Source organism: Mytilus galloprovincialis, chromosome 6 (genome assembly GCF_965363235.1).
Source record: "Mytilus galloprovincialis chromosome 6, xbMytGall1.hap1.1, whole genome shotgun sequence".
NCBI classification, from domain to species: domain Eukaryota; kingdom Metazoa; phylum Mollusca; class Bivalvia; order Mytilida; family Mytilidae; genus Mytilus; species Mytilus galloprovincialis.
Genome location: NC_134843.1, coordinates 58581093 through 58604278, shown reverse-complemented (window position 1 = coordinate 58604278; position 23186 = coordinate 58581093). Strand labels below are relative to the sequence as shown.

Sequence of the window (23186 nt, the reverse complement as noted above, 5' to 3'; positions counted from 1 at the left end):
TCACAAATCAGGGCCGTAACTACCTATGATCTTGCTGTATATGTTTTTTTTTTTAACTTACCAGTTTGATTTCTAACAGAAATATCTTTAAATACAGATGATACTTGTTTGCATAAAAATTGCTTCCAGGATCCAGCAATACTGATGTTTCTTACAGAAAGAAAATCAAAGGAAAACGGGTCATTTTTAGCCATTTTACTGAGAGAAAAAAATCGGCGGGGAGCTACGCCCTCAACCCCTCTCTCTTGGGGACCTCAGTCGGCGGTCCCAAAAACTCTGCCTCCTCTGAATTCAAACCATAGTTACGTCTACGATACATATTTGCAAACAAATTCAAAAAGTAATTAATAAAATATGTGTTTGCTTAACGTTCTTTGGTAAATAGTGCATAGACGAAGCTTTGTAATTAAATAAAATGAAACAACTGTAGCAAATAAAAGCGTTTAATATTTACTGATGGATTCAGGGACCAGAAAACATCGTGAATTAATAGTAGATTGAAACGTGTTAATGTGTTACAGCTTCAATTATAGTAATCAAGAGCAAGGATATAGAAAAGAAATGGTTTTGTATCAATCAGGTTGAAAGATGGACACCATTTGTTATGTAACATCTTCTAAATTTGCAAGATACACACTTTTTTATCTTCTCATTAAAGTTATACATATGCAGTTTCCATATTAAAATTGCTATATATATAATATGACATATGTCAGAACGGTTCTTTCAATATATTTCTAAAGAAACAAATCTGATCAAATGATTCAATTTTCTTTGAGTAAATAATGTATCATAATTATGCAAAGGCTCGTGCAAATAGAATACGAAAATCTACAACCTTGAAAATACTGTTTAATTCTCTGTCACAACTATTCTAGACTATATATGCTACACACATATTTGTTTACTCCATTGCATACGTAGCTTAATTTTCACAGTTGCACACCTTTTAGCATTGCGTATTACGTTTAGTTTATTTTAAATCTGATGTATCTGCAAATTCAAAAGCTACAAGTATATATAGAGTCTAAATTTGATACGTAATTAATAAATATAGTTTATATTTATAAATCTGTTTCTGCAAATTCAAAAGCTACAAGTATTTGTAGGCAATATAATGTATAGATATAATAATATATAGTTATTGGCTGTTTCATCAATAATATGCAATTTTTTTTTTGCTGTTTTAATTCTTACTTGAAATACAAATAATATGTCCCTATGCAATATTAAAACTCTTAATATAAATTATTGTATAAGAAGAGCTTTTAATAGCTTTGCCATTTATTTACAGTGGTACATTTTTGTACGCTTAATTTCTGTAATTTGATTTTGATATGAAACCGAAAAACTAATAAATTAAAAAAAAAAAAAAATCTGGCTGTTATATTTTACTTACTTGCAGGCACAGTTGACGATCTGTGGAGTAGATTGTATTTGTACTCGCCCTTATTTTGTCGCTCATTTTCTTTTCTGCTCATGATTTATACCGCAAGTTGTAAGCTTTCGTTATGATTGAAATACAAAAAACTTGTAATAATAAAATTTCACAAAATCCCATTCAATCAAACATTTTAATCAGAACATTGACACAACCGTTTTGAAATATGACTTTCCTTTCTGTGTAATTCAGCATGTGACAAGCCTCGATCGGCTAAATCCAACTACTAAGGCTGATTGAAACAGTCTTAGAAACTAATGTTCCGATGTCTCAGTTTGAGATTTGAAGAAAACTATTGTTTTTTCCTTTTCCGCAAGGATTGATCTAAAGTCAATATCTATTTGCTTTATGCTTCATATTTATGTAAGGCTCATTGACCTAAACATCTTCTTAATTGAGTTCTCTCTCAAAACATCCACGATTATATGCCAGAGCTAGAAAATTAACTTTGTATGCAGATTTGGTTCGACTGCTATGGAGTTCTCCTATGTGGAGTCGACATTATGCAAATCGAATCTTATTTGGATGACATTTACAGCTGATTATTTCATTTCCCATTATCGCAGGATAATAAAAAAGAGTATATATTATATACAAACCAATTTCTGATTTCTCTTTAAATTCCTGAAATAAACTATCAAATTCTATCTAGAATTACTCATGATTAATATTATTTTTGTCTTATGTGGCTTACGGCATTTAAAAACTCATTATCTTCGGAAATTGAAATCTTGACTGGAACAACCCGAAACAATATTTATAAATAATCCTAATAGTCTTCCCATTTTGTTCAGAATTTTCGCATTGCTTTGAAGCAAATTTCAAATGACGTGCAATACAGGTGATACCAGTTTAGAAATAACAATCAGCTCTAGATCTGAGAAGGCTCGGTGTCAAAGTAAAAATGAAATAATGGCGTTCCTAAGATTTAACATAATTTCTAAATAACTGACGAAAGTCTTGACGAATGAACTGATAAACACGCCATTCCTTTAATACATTTCTATATTCAGTTTTTTATAAGAATACTATTTCATATAATCATATAAACCCCACACATCCTATTCACTAAGTTATTCGTATACATTCGTAACTTTTTTCTGTCGTATCTAAATAAAATATGCCCTTAAACTTTCAAACAACTCCGACACATTTTCATTATTACGGCGAACTCAATGTGTTGATCATTACAGACTTTCTATTATAATGATATGTTTATAACGACCTTAACAAACCGCGAATATTACATTTGATATGTGGGGGAGGGGATATACTATAATGAATTCGAAACCCAAAGCCCTAAAAAACTAAAAATTTACTAAATTATAACTTGAGTACAGTGATTACCTGATCAATTAGAATCAACTAGTTTACATGAACATGTGTACTTGTATACCCGTTTCTGATATTAGAGGAAGTGACATTAAGTACAAACTTATACATATTTAATCAAACATAATTTGACATAGAGAGAGGAAAGTTGCATAATACGCTAGTAGGCATTACGAAAAAAATATCCAGAAATACTAATGTATCAATAATTGAGGTACACACACACACACATATATATATATATATATATTTCAAATCGGTTAAGAATATGCTTATATAATTGGACAAAAGGAAACCTGTGTCTGTAAAGGGTCTATTCCTTATGTGTGTGTGTGTTTTTCTCCATCTGAGTGTCATTTTGATTCAGCAGACCTTTTTTGAATGAACATTTGAAGGAATTATTTTAACTACTTAGACGGAAACATGTGTATTCATATAAATGACGCCATTGTGCAGGAACGTCTAAATGACGCCCTTGGACATAATGGCTAGACATAGGAAATGCTTTTCGAAACGAAATTGTAAAGTCATGATGTTTATGAAAACACCTGTTTCATTAAGCCATTTGTATGAACTTATTGTTTGTATCTTTTAAGCATGTTAATTTTGTATTATAAAGGGATATTTTCTACTTCTATTACATATTTCACAAAAGGAATGGAAAAAAAAAACCGTTTGGACATAGTGGCTACACATGCGATTTATTTAAATTATGCTTAATGAAAAAGTTTTTTTACATTTGAAACTTTGAAAATGCTTATCGTATTCAGAACTGTCTATTGAATATAGTTTTAATATGATTTGATAATATTGTAGTGATAATTATAAAATTCGAAATTTGATTAAGTTTCCGCAAAACACATAAATACAGGTTCCGGCCTCTGCTGAATTCTTCGTTGAGGACTTCCTTTGAATTTCACACAACGCAAAAAAGCGGCCATGACGTGAGAATATAAATCTAGTAGGAAGTTGATGAACCAAATATTGCAGATTTTATGCGCAAAATTACAACGGGGCTTTGGAAAATGTATTTTATTCAATCTGAAATGTTACGCCGGACATGCAGTTATTAACGTAAAAGTTAGATTTGTGTGATCAATAAAATAAATGTTTGTTGCAAAAATTTTAAGAATTAACTTAAAATAAGAAAGACTTGTCAAGGCCTTTCTGTAGATATAGGCATGTCGGTGGATTTATTTTGTACAGGCGAATGGTAGCTGTTATAAAATCATATAATATCGTAGTTTATTTCATATCGGTTAAGACAAAGCTTCTTCTATTGGATTAAAAGATGCCACATAACATTCATTATTCTTCAGTAATACATTCAATTGGTCATTTACAGAACAAAACGGACCAGAAAACCGGTCGTTAACGAACTTTTGACATGATAATGACCGGTTGGGCATGGTTTCTCTGTTAATGACCGGTGGGGCGTGGCGTCTCGGTTTAGGGAGACCGTAGGACAGTGGTATTAACTGCGACAGTCATTATCAATCACTATCTTAGTCAATACCACTGTCCGGTGGGCAGTCCATATATCACAATAATGACCAGTTTTTTCAAAAATTATTATATAAATATATATATAATACATCAATATATAGTTTAGGACAACTTGTCTAAGCCTACATACAATTTGTACTACTTCATGTATATAAGATCAGATTTTACATTTCTCATTCGTTCTACACTAGCTATATTTAAGCCGTAAGTCAAACCTAAATACATGTATTAGTTATATAAATGTTCAGCTTGCAAACGTATATCAGAAACACCTTGAAGGCATAAAACTTTGCTCAGTGCTCGGAGCACAAAAATCATGCTCGAAACATGAAATCCAGCAATTTGATTGGTTGATTTTCGAGTCTGAGTACAAAAATCATGCTCGAAAGTTTTATGACCGTGATGTCTGGGATCCCCCAACAATAGGGTTTGTGATGCTCAGTCTTTTGTTTTTACTGTTGTTCTTTGAATACCGTTTGTCGTTTGGACTTTCTAATTTTGGCATAGTTTTGACAGTTTATTTTCAATTTAAGACTGTGAAAATCAATGTGCCTTTGCAATCGTTTGCCTCTCTTTTGCTTATACATCTTGTCTTGATGACAATCAATGGTTTTCTAGTTTTTAAATATGTATTCCTCTAAAGGTTTGCTTATACCTCTGTGTTCTGATGCGAACCAAATTCAGTATATGTTTGTCTTAATATCTTTTCTTTAAGCTTTACCACAAGTATAAGGCAAACACTGTTGTTTTCTATGAAATGTTTTATTTAGAGTGACATAAATAGTAAGATTATATCGAGATTAATAGCATCTAAACACGAAACGGGTGAACATTCCTTTTAAGTATTGTCATTAATCTTTTATTCGATACCATTGGCTATATAATGAAGCTTGACGTGTTAAAGATGTTTACTATAATGCTTCGTTCACACGCACATTTAATTCGAATTGAATTCGAATCGAATGCGAATCAAATTCGCTAATCACGTTCACACACTCTTCTTTTTTAATTCGAATTGTTTCGAATTGGCTAATTCGAATTATCCAATGCGCATTAATAGAAATACGCTTTTGTTAATACGAATTTAAAGTTAACGTCGTTTGGACAGTAAAGCGAATTTGACGCGCATTGCAATTCGAATTGACGTTAGGACGTAAAACGTTTCGAATGCGAATTAAACTAATTCGAATTAGTTAATGCGAATCGAATTCGAATTACGTGTAAACTCAGAAGTCTCGAGATTATTCATAGTAACTTACAGGTCAGAGTTCAAGATTTTGGACTATTGAATTGTCCTTGACCAACCCATACATATCTGATTATTTCTTTCTGTTTGTGTTGATTACTGTTACATACATGTTTATTTATATAAAGTATCTAGTATTTTTTGTTTGTGTTTCTGCTAATATGTGTTTTTAATATACATTTATATCATGTATGGTGACTTTAGTGACATTGTTTTCCAAAAGTTTACGTTTAATGGTTTGAATTAAACTTTACATTTCGTAACCCATCGGAGTTTTTTTCCGAGTTATCTTTACTATAAAACGAGAAGACCTCATTTTTCGTGTCGCTTCTCTTCCTTCCACACTAAATTAAATTCATCACGACTCTGTGCTATATAGGTACCATGCATAGTCGCATTATTATATCTATTTTACGTGATTGTATTTATATACTCCTCATACTTAGCACGACAAAATTATTTTATCTCTACCTGTGCGAATTTCAAACACGCAATTTTACACCAGTACTTAAAAAACCTTTCATTCTTTATAGGTGCATTTAACATTGATAAATAAAATCGTATATAAAAGCAAAATGAGGATGTTAATTTTTATGCATGCCTTTTTGTGCTTCTTCGTTACATTTATTGTTTTTATAGTGATTAAGATGATAACACAATGTTGACTGCTGTACCCCTATTTTTGACATTTTTACCTATTGTGTCTGTTTGTTTTGTTCACGCATCGGTGACAATATAATGGAATTTGATGCGACTGTCATACAAGTGAGAGGTTTAGCTAGCTATAAAACCAGGTTCAATCCACCATTTTCTACACAAGAAAATGCCTGTACCAAGCCAGGACTATGACAGTTGTTATCCATTCGTTTGATGTGTTTGAACATTTGATTTTGAACATTTGATTGCCCTTTGATTTGGGACTTTCCTTTTTGAATTTCCCTTGGAGTTAAGTATTTTTGTGATTTTACTTTTTGTCATCTATTCTTTTGATTTTTCAGTTTGGGTTATTTTAAGAGAAAGACGAAAATAAAGGCGTCCGGATATTGTTTCCGTCATCAGAAAAACTTTTAAGTCATACAAGACTTCCGGTTTGAGATCTTGCACATAATATTCATAGTATTCGGGGACAAGACAATAATTTTCGCGTTGATAGAAACTCTCTATGTAATATAGCAGTGATCTCCGTGGAGAAGAAACTTGGAATTGATAGTTAATAGCAAATACACTTTATTTATAATATATGTACAATGTTCATAGTATACAAAAACGCGAAAATAATGGAATTTAACTGAAAAAAAAAATAACGGACTTAGCAAAAAAAAGAGAGGGCTTAAAAAATTTGTCCTGTCTCCAAGTACCTATGAACTTTCATACCTTTTCTGAAATTCTCCAGGCATAATTTTTTTTTTACAAAAATCCTCCCTACAACAATTTACATACTTTCAACTAAGCTCTTAATGCCCGCGGTTTCGCGGATGTGTTCTAGTAACATTTTAAAAACAAATTAAAGTTTGCCTGAAATTCCAGATATATCTATAGATATTTTTTAACAAACGAATAATAGTATGTGTGGGTAAGGTGTTAATCACTTCTCGGTTTTTGATGGGTTTAGTGTTACTCAAGCTTAAGTATTTTATGTAATATTTGCGAAAGTCGTGTTTTCATTAGATTTCCCATAGCGGGTTTCTTTGACTAGTGAGTTTGAATATCAAATGGGTTCTTGTGCCTCTTATTTAAACTTGTAAAATGAGCATTTGTGTGTGTGTTTTTATCGAAGTCCGGAGCGCTGCGTTGGCTATTGGTTTGATTTAAGATGCGATGCTAATTTTCGTCGATCAGTTTTGTCGAACAGTTTTGCATTCAATGTGTGTCATTAAGAACATTAAATTCGTTGCAGTTGTTCATCACTGTATTATCTTGCACCAAAGGCAGCCAAGTGTAAATTAAAATAAAATACAAATACAAGAAATGCCACATATGTCAGTCATCTTGTCTTGCTTGTCTTGGTTCAAACAAGTTTCGTGTTCTATCAAAAATAATCTTTAACTGTGTAGGTTGACAAGGACAGTTTTATTTCTTCAGATTGCATAATTCATTTCTCGTACGTAGGTTTTGAAGAAAAAAAATGTGTTTTGTGAGATTGAAGCAAGAATTAAAACGTCAGAGCGTGCATTTAGAAGATAATAAATAATAAAAATGAAATAATCCTCGATATTTCTAGCCGTTACCAGGTTATGTTTATGAATGTTTATAATACAATGTAGTATCAAATGTCGAATAAGAAAAAAAGATATATTAACATTCTGATAAATGCCATTTCAAGACGCAATTGCAAAAATCAATTTTCAAACAAAATCTTTTTTACTGATGGCAATTAAAATTTGCCTGGTTTGTCTTGTCACGAGGGAACAAAAACCTAAAGATTGCTGGAATGACGCACGGATACGTTTTCAATTATCAGAAGATTATTTTGTATTTAACATCTGTGTTGTCTTTCAGCAATTAATTTAACGTGTTTTATTTTCAGTAGGACTTAGCGTCAATGTTGTTTTTCAGGTTGTCATGTAAGGACATGAACATATTCTATTTCATTCATCTATTAAAAACTAAGGCAAATGTTTAAGAAAATTTTCTATTTTGAGAGCCCTTTTTAATTTCCTTAGACATACAATGGAAAAGCGTTGGTGGTTCGTATAAAAGAGGTTTATAAGCCCAAAGACTTATACAAGTTTATTTTGAAACAGCCGTTTTATTTCATTGAACTTCATGTCAAAATCACAAATTTTGATTGGTCAAGACGAGGGCAATAATCTACTCTATTTCATGGAAAATACCCTATTACACTTCACGGAGACGCTCGATCAAGTGTGCACTTTATTGAAAATGGATGTTTATTATGTACATGTACATGTGCAGATTCTTACCCATCGAAATGACATTTTCAACTTGAGATTGGTCTCAGTTTGCAAATGTTTCCTCGGTGTAATAATATGCTTTATTGTATAGCAATATAATATTTCCCACAGAACGTAACCAAAAGTTAGCGTGCAATAAATTCTAATATTGCACTAGTGCAATAAATCTTCAAAATTCATGACGTCATTAACGACAAAATCTTAGTTTAAACCAATTTTTACTTTCAAATATTATATTGCTATACAATAAAAGGGTTATTGCATGAATATTGGGGAATATTGTCCCTCGTAGAACATATATTGCACTCGCAAGCTCGTGCAATATAAAATTCTACTCGGGACAATATTCCCCAATATTCATGCAATAACCCTATATTATCACCCTCTCAGCTATGTGTAATTTTCATACTATCATCCACTAAACCATGATCATCATATAATCAAATATTATCTTTTGAATTTGACACTTTTGTTCAGTGTTTGATCTTATACTTTTTTTATCAAGCTTTCTGAATTTTTTTGGAAATATTTATATTTCTATTTTGGCAGATAAAATAATTTACTTTTGAAAAAATTGTCCTTTAATTAATTCCTCCAAATCACTTTTGCAGCTGTAAATAGTCAATTCACATCGGCATTATAATTCGTACGGATTTCACTACGGGTTTTCGTTTTATGCTAAATCAGTATATATTCAAGCCCCATGGATTATTTCTATTCTTACTAGACAAATACGGCAAATATGTGCTATTCCCGTAATTGATTACGTTTAAGATATTGATGTATAGAACAAAGATAATTAAACTACATGTAGTGGTGTGTCATAACATACTTGCGAGACAGCTTTGGACGAAGTTACATTATCAGCTTACTTTCATTTGAAAAAAAACTAGCTTTTAACAAATTTAATCATCGTATGATTATTATGTTTTCGTGTTGACAACTTTCTGTTTCACATTCATTGAATTTTTATTAGAAAAATGTCTATATTCTTACGTCTTCGTTCAATTACGTTATTTACACCGACTGACCTCGAGTAAGTCATTTTTCTTAAGTACAATCATATACCGTGGGAGTGGGATGGAACAGCAAAATCAAAACTTAACAATTGTCGATCCGCTGACATACAATTTATTAATATTTTACAACAGGTGTGGTCACGTGGATGTGGTGTACTTTTAAAGCGTTTAACGAAAAGTCATGTTCAAACACTATTTATATCATAGGACAGTTGTCTGCATCTTAAAGTCATATGAAACCAGTGAGTGGTGAAAAATAATGTTTATCCAATTATTGAACCAATGCATGAATATATCATAAACTTAGAACTCTGTGCACGATTTTGTCATTTTTTTACGCAAATATATCGTATAATGGTCAATTTTGTTTCTCTCTGTCTGTTATGATTTATCAAATATGGCTGCTCACTAAATGCCGTGTTTTAAAGCCGAAGTTTACCGATTGTCACCTTACAGTAAACAAATAACAAAAAGCAAGGGTATTGAGCACGTGTTTAACATGAACAATCAGATAATTGTTTATTTTAATGACAGATCCATGCGTATTACCATCACCGGATTTTTACGAGAAGGGTTATGCTCAGGTCACTATGCATACGGAAAATATGTCGGTGAATTGCTTCCTGGAAGCAAGCTATTAAAATCAGTAAACCTCTTCTAAATGTGGACAAATTAAAGAATTTTCATCAGAAAAAAAAGTATATGTACACAAGTTGTATAATGAAAACTATCCATTTAGCTATAAAAAAACATATGCATGATTTTTTTTTAAATTGAGGTTTCTTATGACTTTAAAGTCATAAGAAACGAGTGACCGGTGAAAAATAATGTTCTTCCAATTCTTGAACCAATGCATACAAACATCATAAACTTAGTCTTCTGTGCACGAAATTATCATTTTTTTTCGAGTAAATTTCGTATAATCGTCAATTTTTTTTCAATCGGTCAGTCTTGTTGTGAAAATATGGTAGGTAATTAAAGTTCGTGTTTTGAAGCCGAAGTTTAACGATTGTGACCTGTTTGTCAACAATCGACAAAAAATCAACAAAAAAGCATGGAAATTGAGTACGTGTTTAACATGTTAATTTAGATAATAGTTTATTTTAAGGACATCCATGCGTTTTGTGATCACTGGATTTTTACGAGATGGGTCACACTGAGGTCACTTTGCAAACGGAAAATATGTCGGGGGAATTGCTTCCAAAAATAAAGTAAACTTCTTCTAAATATGAATAAATTAAAGAATTTTCTACAGAAAAAAGTATATGTACACAAGTTTTATAAGGAAAACTATCCATTGAATTATAAAACATATGCATGATTTTTTTTTAATTTGAGGTTTCTTATGATTTTAAAAACGCTCTATTTAAGGAATAATATTCACACATGTGTCGTCTTCTTGAAATAGAAAGAAAAGACAAAAAGAGTATCGGTATAAAAGCTGACGTGGGTATTATCATATTTATATTTGTTTGGCTTTAACTGACAGTTCGTATGATAACAAGAATAACGTCATTCTAAGGATTGACATTAGCAAAATAGTTGCCTATAATGTATATATTGCGCCCTCTCCTTCTGATCGTGCAGCATGTCTCAAAACTTAGCTTTTATTTCGCATATGTCATATCAAATAAAAGATTATTATATAAATAAGTAACACAAATATCCTCGCTATCTTGATGTACATTTTTTTTGTCTTGCAATACATTTATTCGTTATGTTAAGATTTAATACACACTATTAGGTTTCCTGTTACTTACTAGTAATTGACGCTTTATTTGTCTACTTATCTTAAATTATATGGTGTGGTGTTAAAAGATACCTTCACATTCAGAATTCCACCACTCTTAAACAGTACTGTAACATGCCAAAATCGTCAATTTGAAACACTACCTGCATTTTATGCCTAATGCCTTTGTTTTAAAATTTCAAAATATTTTTTTGTTAAGTAGTACATGTAGTACTTAAGTCATTATCAGAAAGTTCAACTTGTTACAGACGAACAAACGAACGTATGCATCATTGTATGCCCTCTCTTAATGGCGGGGTATTATAAAGCCAAAACAAGAATGTGTCCATAGTACAATGATGCCACACTCGCAATACCATTTTCTATGTCCAGTGGACCATGAAATAAGAGTTATAACTTTAATTTGGCATTACAATTAGAAAGATCATATCATAGGAAACGTGTGTACTATGTTTAGAGTTGATTGGACTTCAATTTCATGAAAAACTATCTTGACAAAAAACTTTAACCTGAAGCGGTACAGACGAATGGACAAACGAACAAACGGACAAACAAAAAAGAAAACATATTGCCCCTAGGTGTGGCATAAAAAAAAATGAAACTGATCTAAGTTAATCATTTTTGCATTTAATGTTTCCTGAGTGATATCAGAAGCCTTAATATTGAAAAATAAAAAAAAAACTTTGAAAAGCTGATAAATATATAGCCTCACCCAAACAAGGAATCAGAACTATATTGTACTAGTATGTGAAAGCATTATTAAAGAGGTGCAATCTGTAATAAATGTCATCGATATCAGAATAATCTTTGAACACTTGACCAAAGCAATTAAAACAAACAGGTAAACATTGTCTTTAAAGGGACAACACTCTTACATTAAAGTGGTACCTAACACTACAGGGAGATAACTCTGTAAAATCACCTAAACGTTTTAATGACGTTGTGTTTTTAAGGGAATATTAAGCTTCATAATGATAAAAATTAGTGTTTGTCAAACTGCTATGTAACCAGTGTAATTTTTCTGATAAAATGCTTGGTTCAAATATTTTGAAATTTTTATATTTTTTGTCAAAGGGTCAAAGTAAATACTTTGTAAAAATTTTATGAAAATTAAACGAGCCAATTTAATTTTAGTGAAAGTGTTGGGTACCACCTTAAAAGGACAACAGTCTTACATTTGTATAAGGTTTTGACATTTAAAACATTTTTTATCTTACATGTAAGGCACAGCAGTTAATCGTACAATAACGTTTGTTATATTCCATGTACATTGTAAGACATTTTTTGTTTTATGTAAGACATAATTAATTGTCCCAACCACAACACTGCACTGGGACAAAATAATACAAGAGAGCCATTACAGCCGTGTTGGTTGTCTTGTATCGTCGAACACCATTTGTTAAAACTTAAAACCCCAAGCATAATGTTGGCGAATTTTGTTCAATTTGGTTCAGTATTTTCAGCGAAGATTTTTATTGTCCAAGTTAACTACTTAACACACTAAAGACAACATGTAACGGTCACCAAAATGATAGTTAAATCTCATAATGGCCCTTTTGACCAGGGGAGCTAAAATAAAATTCTGCGTTTGTTTTCAAATTTGCTTATTCAGAATAAAAGAATTTTATAATGGATAAAACTTCAGCAATCAATAAAAGATTATTACTGTCACATATATGCTCAGTCAATATATTTACATTGCTCCGTTTACACTTTCTATAAAAACAGATATTTAAAACTTTTTCTAAAATGCACATGTTTTCTGTAGTCTTTAAACACGATGTTTACCTTTCTAAATGTAAAAAAAAATGATACAGAACATGAATACGAGTTGCTGTAACTTGTTAACCGTGAATATAAAGGATACTCAATTAAGGTACTGCTTTTTTTTTTTGACAAATGTATGTACTATATCATCAATTCAGTTCTGTCTTAAATCTTTGTCAGTAAAAATATCAGTACAAAATTACTAGCATATATGTATATATATATATATATATATATATATAATATATATAAATATAACTTAGTCATTTAGGTTTTAATATTTATCGATTATCGTTGATCATCTCAACGAGATTGATTTTTCCTCGTTTGAGCCGGAACGGCGAAAGTGAGAAAAGCAATCGAGTTGAGATGATCAATGATAACCTGTTTATCGTTATTTTACCTATGAAGATGTTGTTAATTTCATGTTAATTTCCTTTACAACGACACGTGTTCCCTTAGTTTCTAGCGATAATTTTCATATCACTCGACTCCGCTGAGAAAGAAAATTATCAGACAGTAAGTTCAAAGGGAAATTTTGTAAAATAGCGATAATATATGTTACAGGCATTCTGATTTCATTTATATCATCAAACTTTGAACCTTTGGAATCTTCGGCTGATATCATGGCCTTGGGAGTTCATCTAGACGGTTAATTATTAGGTGTTGTCTATACGTCTAAAGGAAGCATGAAATGCTGATACCTCAGTACGACTACAGGCATATATAATTGATCATGCAACTTTTTGTAATTTTGGTAAATAAACTAGTATTTTATAAACCGAACTATTCGGTGGCACTGAATTGGCAGCATATGCCCTTTTAACTATAAAGAACATTATGAAAATTGTCCGGGATGAATAAATAAATGAATTCAGGAAAGATTGTTCCGACATCTTTTCTTATTAGCCTGCGAATATCTTCTAAGACAATAAATAAAAATTAACATGGCCAATAAATAAAGCCAAACGACACGGTCATATAGATTAATACCACATATAAATTACCATATTAGCAAATATTATACAAAGCCGACTCCATCAAAACAAATGGTACACACACAACAGAGAATACAAATAGAAAACCTACAGGCGAAATGCATTCTCTTGTAAATAAATGTTTTACTATATCTATTGATAAAAAAAAATAAATCTTTCAATCAAATAATCAAAACAAAAAAAAAATATTTTTTCAATTAGTATCATGAAAAGATTTTCTCTCTGTATCCCTGAATTCAAATTTATACATTTTTTTTTTCAAACTGGAAACAATGTATGATCATTGTTTCTTACTTATGGTTGATTGTACAAGTAAGTAAAATTTTATTCACTAGTTGTAAAATTAGTAAATATATACTACTACTTACGGAGATTAAACGCTCCTTTGTTTCCTCCTGCATTTTGTAATGATTTCCACACTGCCTTTTTAAAAGCCATTTTGAAAATGAATATTTTAATTGCATACGTTTTTTACATCCGACAAACATTTAATACATAATAAATTGTCGACTATCAAACCATTGTAGAGATTCCATAAATCAAATCAGAAGGGAAATATAGCTACATATAAATATATATTTATATTGACTTGCCATTTCACACGATGATACAAAATAGGAAACAAAAAAGCTTCTTAGAAGTACTTAGGTATAAGAACATTCAGAAAGATGCGTGATAAATTACCATAGGGCATGTCATCGGATGATAGGCATCAATTTAAAAAAAAACGTTAATTTGAACTGGCAATGTATTTGTATGTCTGTAATTAGAAATGCTATCGAGCCTATTTTGAAATAGACGAACATGAAATTAAGAAGATGTGGTATGATTGCCAATGAGACAACTATCAACTAAGGTGAATAGAAGGAATTAAATAACAGGCAAAAAATAACATTGAACTGATATATGCTGTACGAACACGTGTTTGTCGATGAGAAATATATAAACTCCGGAATTTAGTGACTGTCGTTTGTAGTTCTTTAGGGTGAATTGTTTATTCTTGTCATAAACTGGAATGTTGAATTTGTTTTCTTAGATATAAGAAAATGTTGTATGAGTGCCAATGAGACAACTCTACACACAAATCACAATTTGTAAAAGAAAAACCATTATACTAGGTGAAAGTACGGTCTTCAACAGGGAGCCGTGGCTCACACCGAACAGCAAAATATAAAAAAGCCCCAAAATTACTAGCGTAAATCATTCAAAATTGACTGAATAGACCAGTTTCGAGTACATTCGTCTCCGGAAAAAAACCCGTCAATTATGCGCGCCTTTATGACGTCATTTACAAGATAGAAGGGATCGCCTGTATCCCTGCACTTTTATCGTTCATCAAGTGTCTTAGTGATCGTCATTGTGCAGGATAAACAAGAAATAATGTTTTTTTTAAGTACTTTTAAATTACAATTTCCTAATGACAGCAGTGCTGATTGTCAATTATTATAATTTAATTTGTCGAATAATTCGTGCAATATAACATTATAGTTTTCCCGGTCACTCGCTCAACATTGGAATGGAAGTGACGATGCACCTTAACGCACGAATGATGTTCACTAAAACCAGAGTTTTGGAGGAAAATGCATCGAACTCGAAAGTTGTCTATTGTTACTGTTCTTATGTTAGGGTCTTCTATAGCTACAGAATCTATATGGTACGATTTTTCTTACTAATGGAGGCCGAATGGTGACATATATATAAAAAAATCTTTCCTGAGCCTCCCATGATTGCCTTCAAACAACCTAACAGCCTGAGAAATATACTTGTCCGTGCTGTCCTTTCCAAACCTAACCATACTGTAGGTAATTGCCAGCCTTGTGGGGATAAGCGCTGCAAATGTTGCAACCAATTGCAGCATTCATCAACATTTCACAGTAAGACCACAGAAAAGACATACAAGATCTTCTGCAATGTCAACTGCAAAAGCTCAAACGTGATTTACGTTCTTGAGTGTCCTAGATGTGGTCTCCAATATGTTGGTGAATCTATGCAGCCATTTCACAAACGCCTCAATGGCCACAGGAGTGACCTCACAAAAAAAACGTATATTCCTGTCAGCCAACATTTCAGGTTACCAGATCACAATCTGAAAGATTTTGATCTTATGAAGATCCTTGTGATCGAACAGGATTGTACATGGCAAAATAGGTAAAGAGAAAATCGGGAGAAGTTTTGGATAAAAACACTGGGTGTCCTCCATCCAGATGGAATCAATAGAAAGAAATAATTAAATTTACAGTCTAGTGATTACATTATTATATTCAGGATTTTGGATTAAAATCAATCGACCAAAACTTACCTGTATTATTAGTGATCTATGTTTACACCTTATACATTATATATCATTATTGTTAAAACGTTTGTCACCGAAGAAGGCCATTTGTTGAGTATTTATTGTATAATTTATATCATCTGTTCAGTTTTTCAATCTTTGTGCAATGATATTCAACACTTTTTAGTGTTTTGTTTTCCATCTATTTATCGGTATTGTTACACAATCTTTCAGACTCATATATATGAGCGACAAGCTAAATTAAACTTATCTGGACGTTAACCAGCCATCAATCAAACAATAAATGATTACTCGTATTATAAGTGACGGATTTTTGTAGCATAAGTGATTCAATCGAAAGAAATAAAAAGTTAAAAGTAAAATCCCAAAAATACCGAACCCCGTGGAAAACTCAAAATGGGAAGTCCCTAAGCAAACGACACAATCAAACGCTCAAATACATAAAACGAATGGGCAACACTCACTATATTCACGAATTGGTACAGGCATTTTTTTTCTTATGTAGAAAATTGTGGATTAAACCTGGTTTTGTAGCTTGCTAAACCTCTGACTTCATTATTTTAGTTAATGATCAGAGTGTGTGGGACAGACTGAATGTTCTGTACTTTCTTACAAAATCATTTTTTGTTTTGTTTTTGGAAAGTGTTTTTCTGTCTCTCATAGTTTCCCAGATAATAAGGGAAAAAAACCAAAATGGTAAAATTGTCTGATGACGAAAGAGCAATAACTCCGAACAATGAGTCGTCCGACGATTTCGCTCATATAATTTTTTTGTAGATCTTATCTTGCTGATCACTTTTAATTTGCCTTTGTGGTTTTTATCTATTTTAAATAATAATTTTGAAGATAATAGGCAAAGATGAAAAAATTCGAGATTTCGGGCTAGTAATATTTATAAAAAAATGTATTATAACTTGACGTAAATTAGCAATAAGATGATTGCAACATTCAGAACATTTCTTCTCCAGTTAAATTTTTCATAGCATTACTTGTTTTCAAGAAAGAAAATAACTTGTACTTCATGCATGTTCTATTTCAAGCCATGGCGGTCAATAGTCTGCAAGCGGGACCATTGGTTAGATAATTAACCTACTAGATAACCAAAACATAATTGTGGTTAATAGATATAGGAAGATGTGGTGTGAGTGTCGATGAGTCAACTCTCCATCCAAATAACAATTTAAAAAAGTAAACCATTATAGGTCAATGTACGGCCTTCAACACGGAGCCTTGGTTGTTTAAATTTGGTCAAATAGTAATAGAAGAGGAGATTTTTTTATGAAAGTTAACGGATGACGACGACGACGATGGGCGTCAAGTGATAAAAAAAAAACTTGCTAGCTTTGAACCAGTTGAGCTAATGTTCTGATATTGACACTATTTCTTTTATAGCAACACCGGTGTACCGGCAAAGCATGTGGTCTACAGAACTCTGAGTTCATTACAAAATGATAACTAACATCAGGTTGTTTCCATCAATATTTTTTAAATTTTTTAGCGACGGACACCTTGTTATTGAAATAGTTTTCGCGAAGCCTTAGTTCTAAGTGAGCAAAAAAAGATACAGTATGACAGATTTTATATTTGGCTCCTGAAGCAATTCCATCTTCAGACAAATACAATTTTTTATTAAGGGGGCGACAAAACCTCATTTATTCAATTATGCATCTCGCGTTTACCTCAATCCTAGGACACACACAGAATATAACTATTAAAAATAAATTATCAGAAAAAAGTAAAAAAAAACAACTAAAATACAGAAACTCCCAGGGAGTTTGAACGTTATCCATGTGTTGAGATAATTCCTAGATGTTGAATTTATTTATTTGATTTCTGTCTTATTCTGACTATCAATAGTCCTTTCTTTCTTAATATGTTGACATTTTTGCAGTCTTACAAGGGAAACAAAATTGCATTCAATTAAATAAATAAAGTTTAAACGCCCTCACATAGCAACAACCATTGGGATTTAACAGCAGCTGTCTTTATGAGAACTTAATGTTTACTAAACGTGACAGTTCAACTGCAGACATTATTTTGCCTTACATGTGCGTAGGTAATATACTTATTTTCATTTTATCTATTTAAATAATATCAGATTATTACATGGCATTTTTCATATCGCATGTATCACCAGCCCTAGATTCAATATCAGCACAAGAGCCGCATGGCTCGAGGGCTGATATTGACCGAGGGCTGACAATACATGCGATATGAGAAATGACATGTTATGATCTTTTTATCATATGCTTTAACAATGGAGAAAAATAACAACTTCGTATATTGATCCTTTTATGTGGTTCCCAAATAGAAGTTCAAAGAGTGAAAAGTTCACGGACGTCGGACCCCAAATTTAGTACATTCGATATGAAAACTTTCTATCATATGCCTCAAAAGAGAAGAAAAATATTTTAATATGGACGAATCGACAAAAATATACATAATGAACACTGTTTAAAAAAGTCATCTTTTTTAAAGTAAGTTTCTAAATTATGTTTGAAGCTTTCAAAAATGCATTTATCTAATAATTTGTTTGTTTGTTTTGTTTTTGTTCTGTTTTTGTTTTATTCATAATATTTTACACACTATACTTGCCAGTATCGAAATCATTGTTTTGTACACAACTTAGTAATGTTTTTACTGAAAACGTTGCATTGAGGTGTATTTTCCGGAATTTGCCAAGTATCACCGGAATGCCATGCGATAATGTTACGGAAAAGCATGTGATAACAATTGAAGCATGTGATTAACTTTTCATATCAGCCCGCTAAGCACTAATTCGAAAAATATAGAATTTAAGTTAATTTAATGCTATTATCATACAGTAAAAATTGTATTTTATTTAGTCTAAGTATATGATAATCATATTTTTATATTATGTAATGTTATACTAGTACACTACAATAAAAATGACCAAATTGTAAGACTAGTAATTTCACCGGCATCATGTTTCAGGTGTACAATTACACTTCAATATCTTGTATTTCTTAAAAAGCAAATGTATTTTATAAATTTTTGATTTAAGGAAAAGCAATTTACCTTTGTTTGATAGCTACGAAAAAATACCTTATTGAAAATACTTATAGACTTATTAACTTTTATACGCCAGACGCACGTTTTACCTACAAATGTATAAAGATTTATACCAATGACGCTCTAATCTAAAACGATAAATTGTAAAAAGGTAAAAGCAAGAACAAACTCTTTTTTAAAGATGAAACACATTGAACATGTCGAAGCTAAAACATTTTAACATCTTGGTTGACATTTTCTGCGGAATAATCTGTTATGTTTTGATAAAAATATTATGACATATACAAATGACTGGTTTTTTTTATTGGAATATATATGTAGTAGATTTATGAGTTTGACTGTCCCTTTGGTATCTTTCATCCCTCTTTTCTAGTAGAATATTTGATTTAATGTATTAACTTTACATCTTCTCGTCAAATACAAAATTATTTTTGCTGTCACCATGGTAACAATTCAGTATTGTTACTTTTTGTCCTTTTTCCTGATTTTAAAAGTCCATGTTGAAATCGTAAATACCAATTTTATCCTCAAACCATAAATGTCACATATATTGTATATAATCAACAATTCTTGCTTGTTCTGACATGCCACAGTATTAAAATCGGAAATGGAGCAGTATTAGGCAAGTGATTATCGGAAATGTACATCTCCAATTGTGTGTTGTATTGTCACATACTCTATTAATTAATCATAACGTTAAACGAAGATTTCTAACATGATTGTATTCATAAAAAATCTTTAATTTATTCGTTTGGCAAAAGTATGCAAACTGTTAGTTCGCCCGATTAATAAAAGGTAAAAAAAAAAACCCATTGGCAAAAAACTTGAAACTTACTCAATACTTTTTTTTATCAGTAAACGTTGGTCAATTTAGTGACCAATTATGTGTTTATTAGTTCTTGTATCGTTCACTTTTACATATATTGATACTGAAACCGGTTTTTACTGGGGTAAATACTAATAATTGTATTTTGCAATGAGCGCCCAAAAAGGAGCAGATATATAAATTCCAATACTAGCACAACTAGCAAAACACAAAAAATCAATATGGATTGGTACGATATAGATAAAATTAATAATATTGATATAGATTAACAAAGGGAAGCAAACATGAAAACAGACACAAATAACAATGAAATATATGTATTACAAGTAAAGTGATTCATTTCGCTTCGATTCGAAAATGGAAGTAATACATGTATAGCCAATTGATAACTTTACACAATTCCAATAGATTGGTGATATAGTTATATGGATGTCCTTAATCACAAGGTTTTGTACTTCATTATTGTTCTTTATTGAAGAAGCTTGTATAGAGTTGTCACAAATCAAAACCATCGATTTTTATATAAAATATGGTGCATGATCTCCGGCAATGATGAAGCATTTTTTATAAGTTCATGAACTGGTTCGGAGACCCCAAAACACATGGGTCACACGCCATTCAGTAGACATTCAGCTTTTCATGTATCAAGTTAAATATCTTACTTATAATGTTCGTCGGTACAAAGCAGGATTCGTGATTATGTATCACTTTTACTTAATATCACTCTGACATCATGAAATATTTCCCATTGTACACTTAACACCAATAAACTAATCAATGGTGTACACTAGTTATATCCAAAACAAGAATTTCCATAAAATTTATTAAAAGACAATATGCAACAACAGTTGTTATAAATATCGTGTAAACTATAATCGCACCTGGTATTCTATACTAACCTGCGAAAAATTACAAAATAAAGTAAGCAGTCTGGTTGGTCGGGTTGGTGTCTCTTTGACTCATTCCCCATTTCCATTCTCAATTTTAGTATCTAAGAAATAAATATCAAACCAAGATTTCCTGTCCTGCAGATATGAAAACGGCTATTGCGGCTGAACTCAACATTATTAAATTGCACATTATTTATCAAACAAGTTATTCCACGCATCATTGGCTAATTAATATTATCACAAAACATTTTTTTTTACCTAAATTGGTCATTAAAGTCGAAATAAGAACTATAATCTGTATAGTCAATTGTTAACAATATTCAATTGCAATAGATTGGGGATTTATTTGGTTGTCCTAAATTATCCTCTTTACTACAGATGCTTGTTTAGAGTGGTTGTCAAATCAAAACCATACACATTTAAAATTTTGTATGTGTTAAGTATATCTATGCAAAGCATGTGAACGTTCAGATTGAAAGCAGGGGATCTTTGGAACTTAGCCGTGTTGGGTATAAAGCTGAATATCTGACTCTGAATGTCTGTACAAAGCACAGCTTGTGAATATATATTATTTTTACTTTTTTATCATCCTGACTATTTGAACCATTTTTAAATGGACTTTTAACTTTTAACAATTAATCAATAATGTATATTCGTTACATCACCACATTAAAAAAATATTTAAGTTTTCAAAAACAAGAATAATTATTGAGTTTACGAAAAGAAACAGTTTATAATGAATGTTTAATATGAAAATACCAATAAAATGAATGGAATAATATAACATAGATCTAGTGATCAAAAGAAAAGCAAGTAAGAAATGTCGTGTACACTATAATCCCATTTGTTATTCTTTACCATCGAGAAATTCAAAATTAAGCAGTATAAAAATACTCTGTCGGGCAAATATGAAAATCGCAACACGGTTCAACTAAAAATTATATGTTACTCTTTGCTTATTAACCTAGTCATTCCTTGATACATAAGCTGATACATATGGTACCAAAAACAATTTGATCAGAAACGGTCATTTTAATTTGAACTATTAAGTAATTTTCAGTCTTTTAGTCAATTTACTCAATTCACTTAAGTAAAGTCAGTCCTTGCTACAAAACATGTATTTACCTGTTCCTATCATCAACAAACAAATGTTGGAAAAGCGAATGAACAGTACTAAATTCATTGCAGTAGATAAGAAGAAACAAGAGTAAACAATCACAACCAAGTCATATAATATACACAATTTTTCGTTTGTCGACATTCGACAAACTGGAATAATAAACAAATGAAATACTATACATGCTTATGTTCTGTCCACACTTTCAAATGTATTTGAACATCAATATATTTGAAACCTCTAAATGGCATTAGATTCGATAAGATCACCTTATCATGTTTATGTTGAAAAGCAAATGCTATTGAAAGGGCGATAACACAGATATAATTCTTCTTACTTTTCCTACACCAGTAAACTTATCACTTCTAAACTAAGTATATTTTAACGTTGGTTTTTTGTTTGTTAAATCTACGTCAAACATTATTTTCACATTGAGAAGTTAATAAAATCAAAAAATCAAAAAATCGACAAACTGCTATTATTTATTTCCTGAATCATTACCATAAATTGTTAACAAAGGCACCAGGATTATAATTTAGTACGCCAGACGCGCGTTTTGTCTACATAAATTCTCGTATATTTAATTAGGAGTCTATATGATTTCTTCATTTTATTATGCCCCTGGAAAAGGACATTTCATTCTCAAGACTAGACAGACGAAAAGACTTTATCATATTTCATATCAATTTCATAAAGATGGCAATTGCAAAATATTTAAAACTCATTCGATAACAGAAAATTGTTACATCTAATGCAACTACGAAGTTTAGGTTAATGACCTTTTGATACGTCATGAACATTAATGTCTCGGACAAATAAAAACAGTAACATACCGCTGTTCGAAACTCAATCGATAGAAAAAAAAAAACAAATCCAGGTTACAAACTAAAACTGAGGGAGACGCATTAAATTTCTCCTCTACTGTCAAATTAATAATGTTTTACGTATAAAACTTTTCAATGACATGGCAATAGTGAATTCTATGTTTCAAAATCTATCTGATACTGAAAAACTAGAAGTCCTACTAAATCCTTTTAATATAAACCAAGTGAA

The 23186-nt window shown here is 31.2% G+C and overlaps 1 protein-coding gene and 1 long non-coding RNA gene across 2 annotated transcripts in view; one reads left to right on the top strand and one right to left on the bottom strand.

The window, feature by feature from the left end:
* LOC143079981 (short transient receptor potential channel 7-like) overlaps positions 1-1771 on the bottom strand; it is a 121098-nt gene extending 119327 nt beyond the window's left edge. The window contains exon 1 of the mRNA XM_076255611.1: positions 1400-1771. Within this exon, the coding sequence (XP_076111726.1) occupies positions 1400-1481 (82 nt within the window). The 5' untranslated portion in view covers positions 1482-1771. The remainder of the gene's footprint in view (positions 1-1399) is intronic.
* LOC143079982 (uncharacterized) overlaps positions 1-23186 on the top strand; it is a 250721-nt gene that overhangs the window by 103910 nt on the left and 123625 nt on the right. The gene's annotated exons all lie outside the window — the stretch shown is intronic.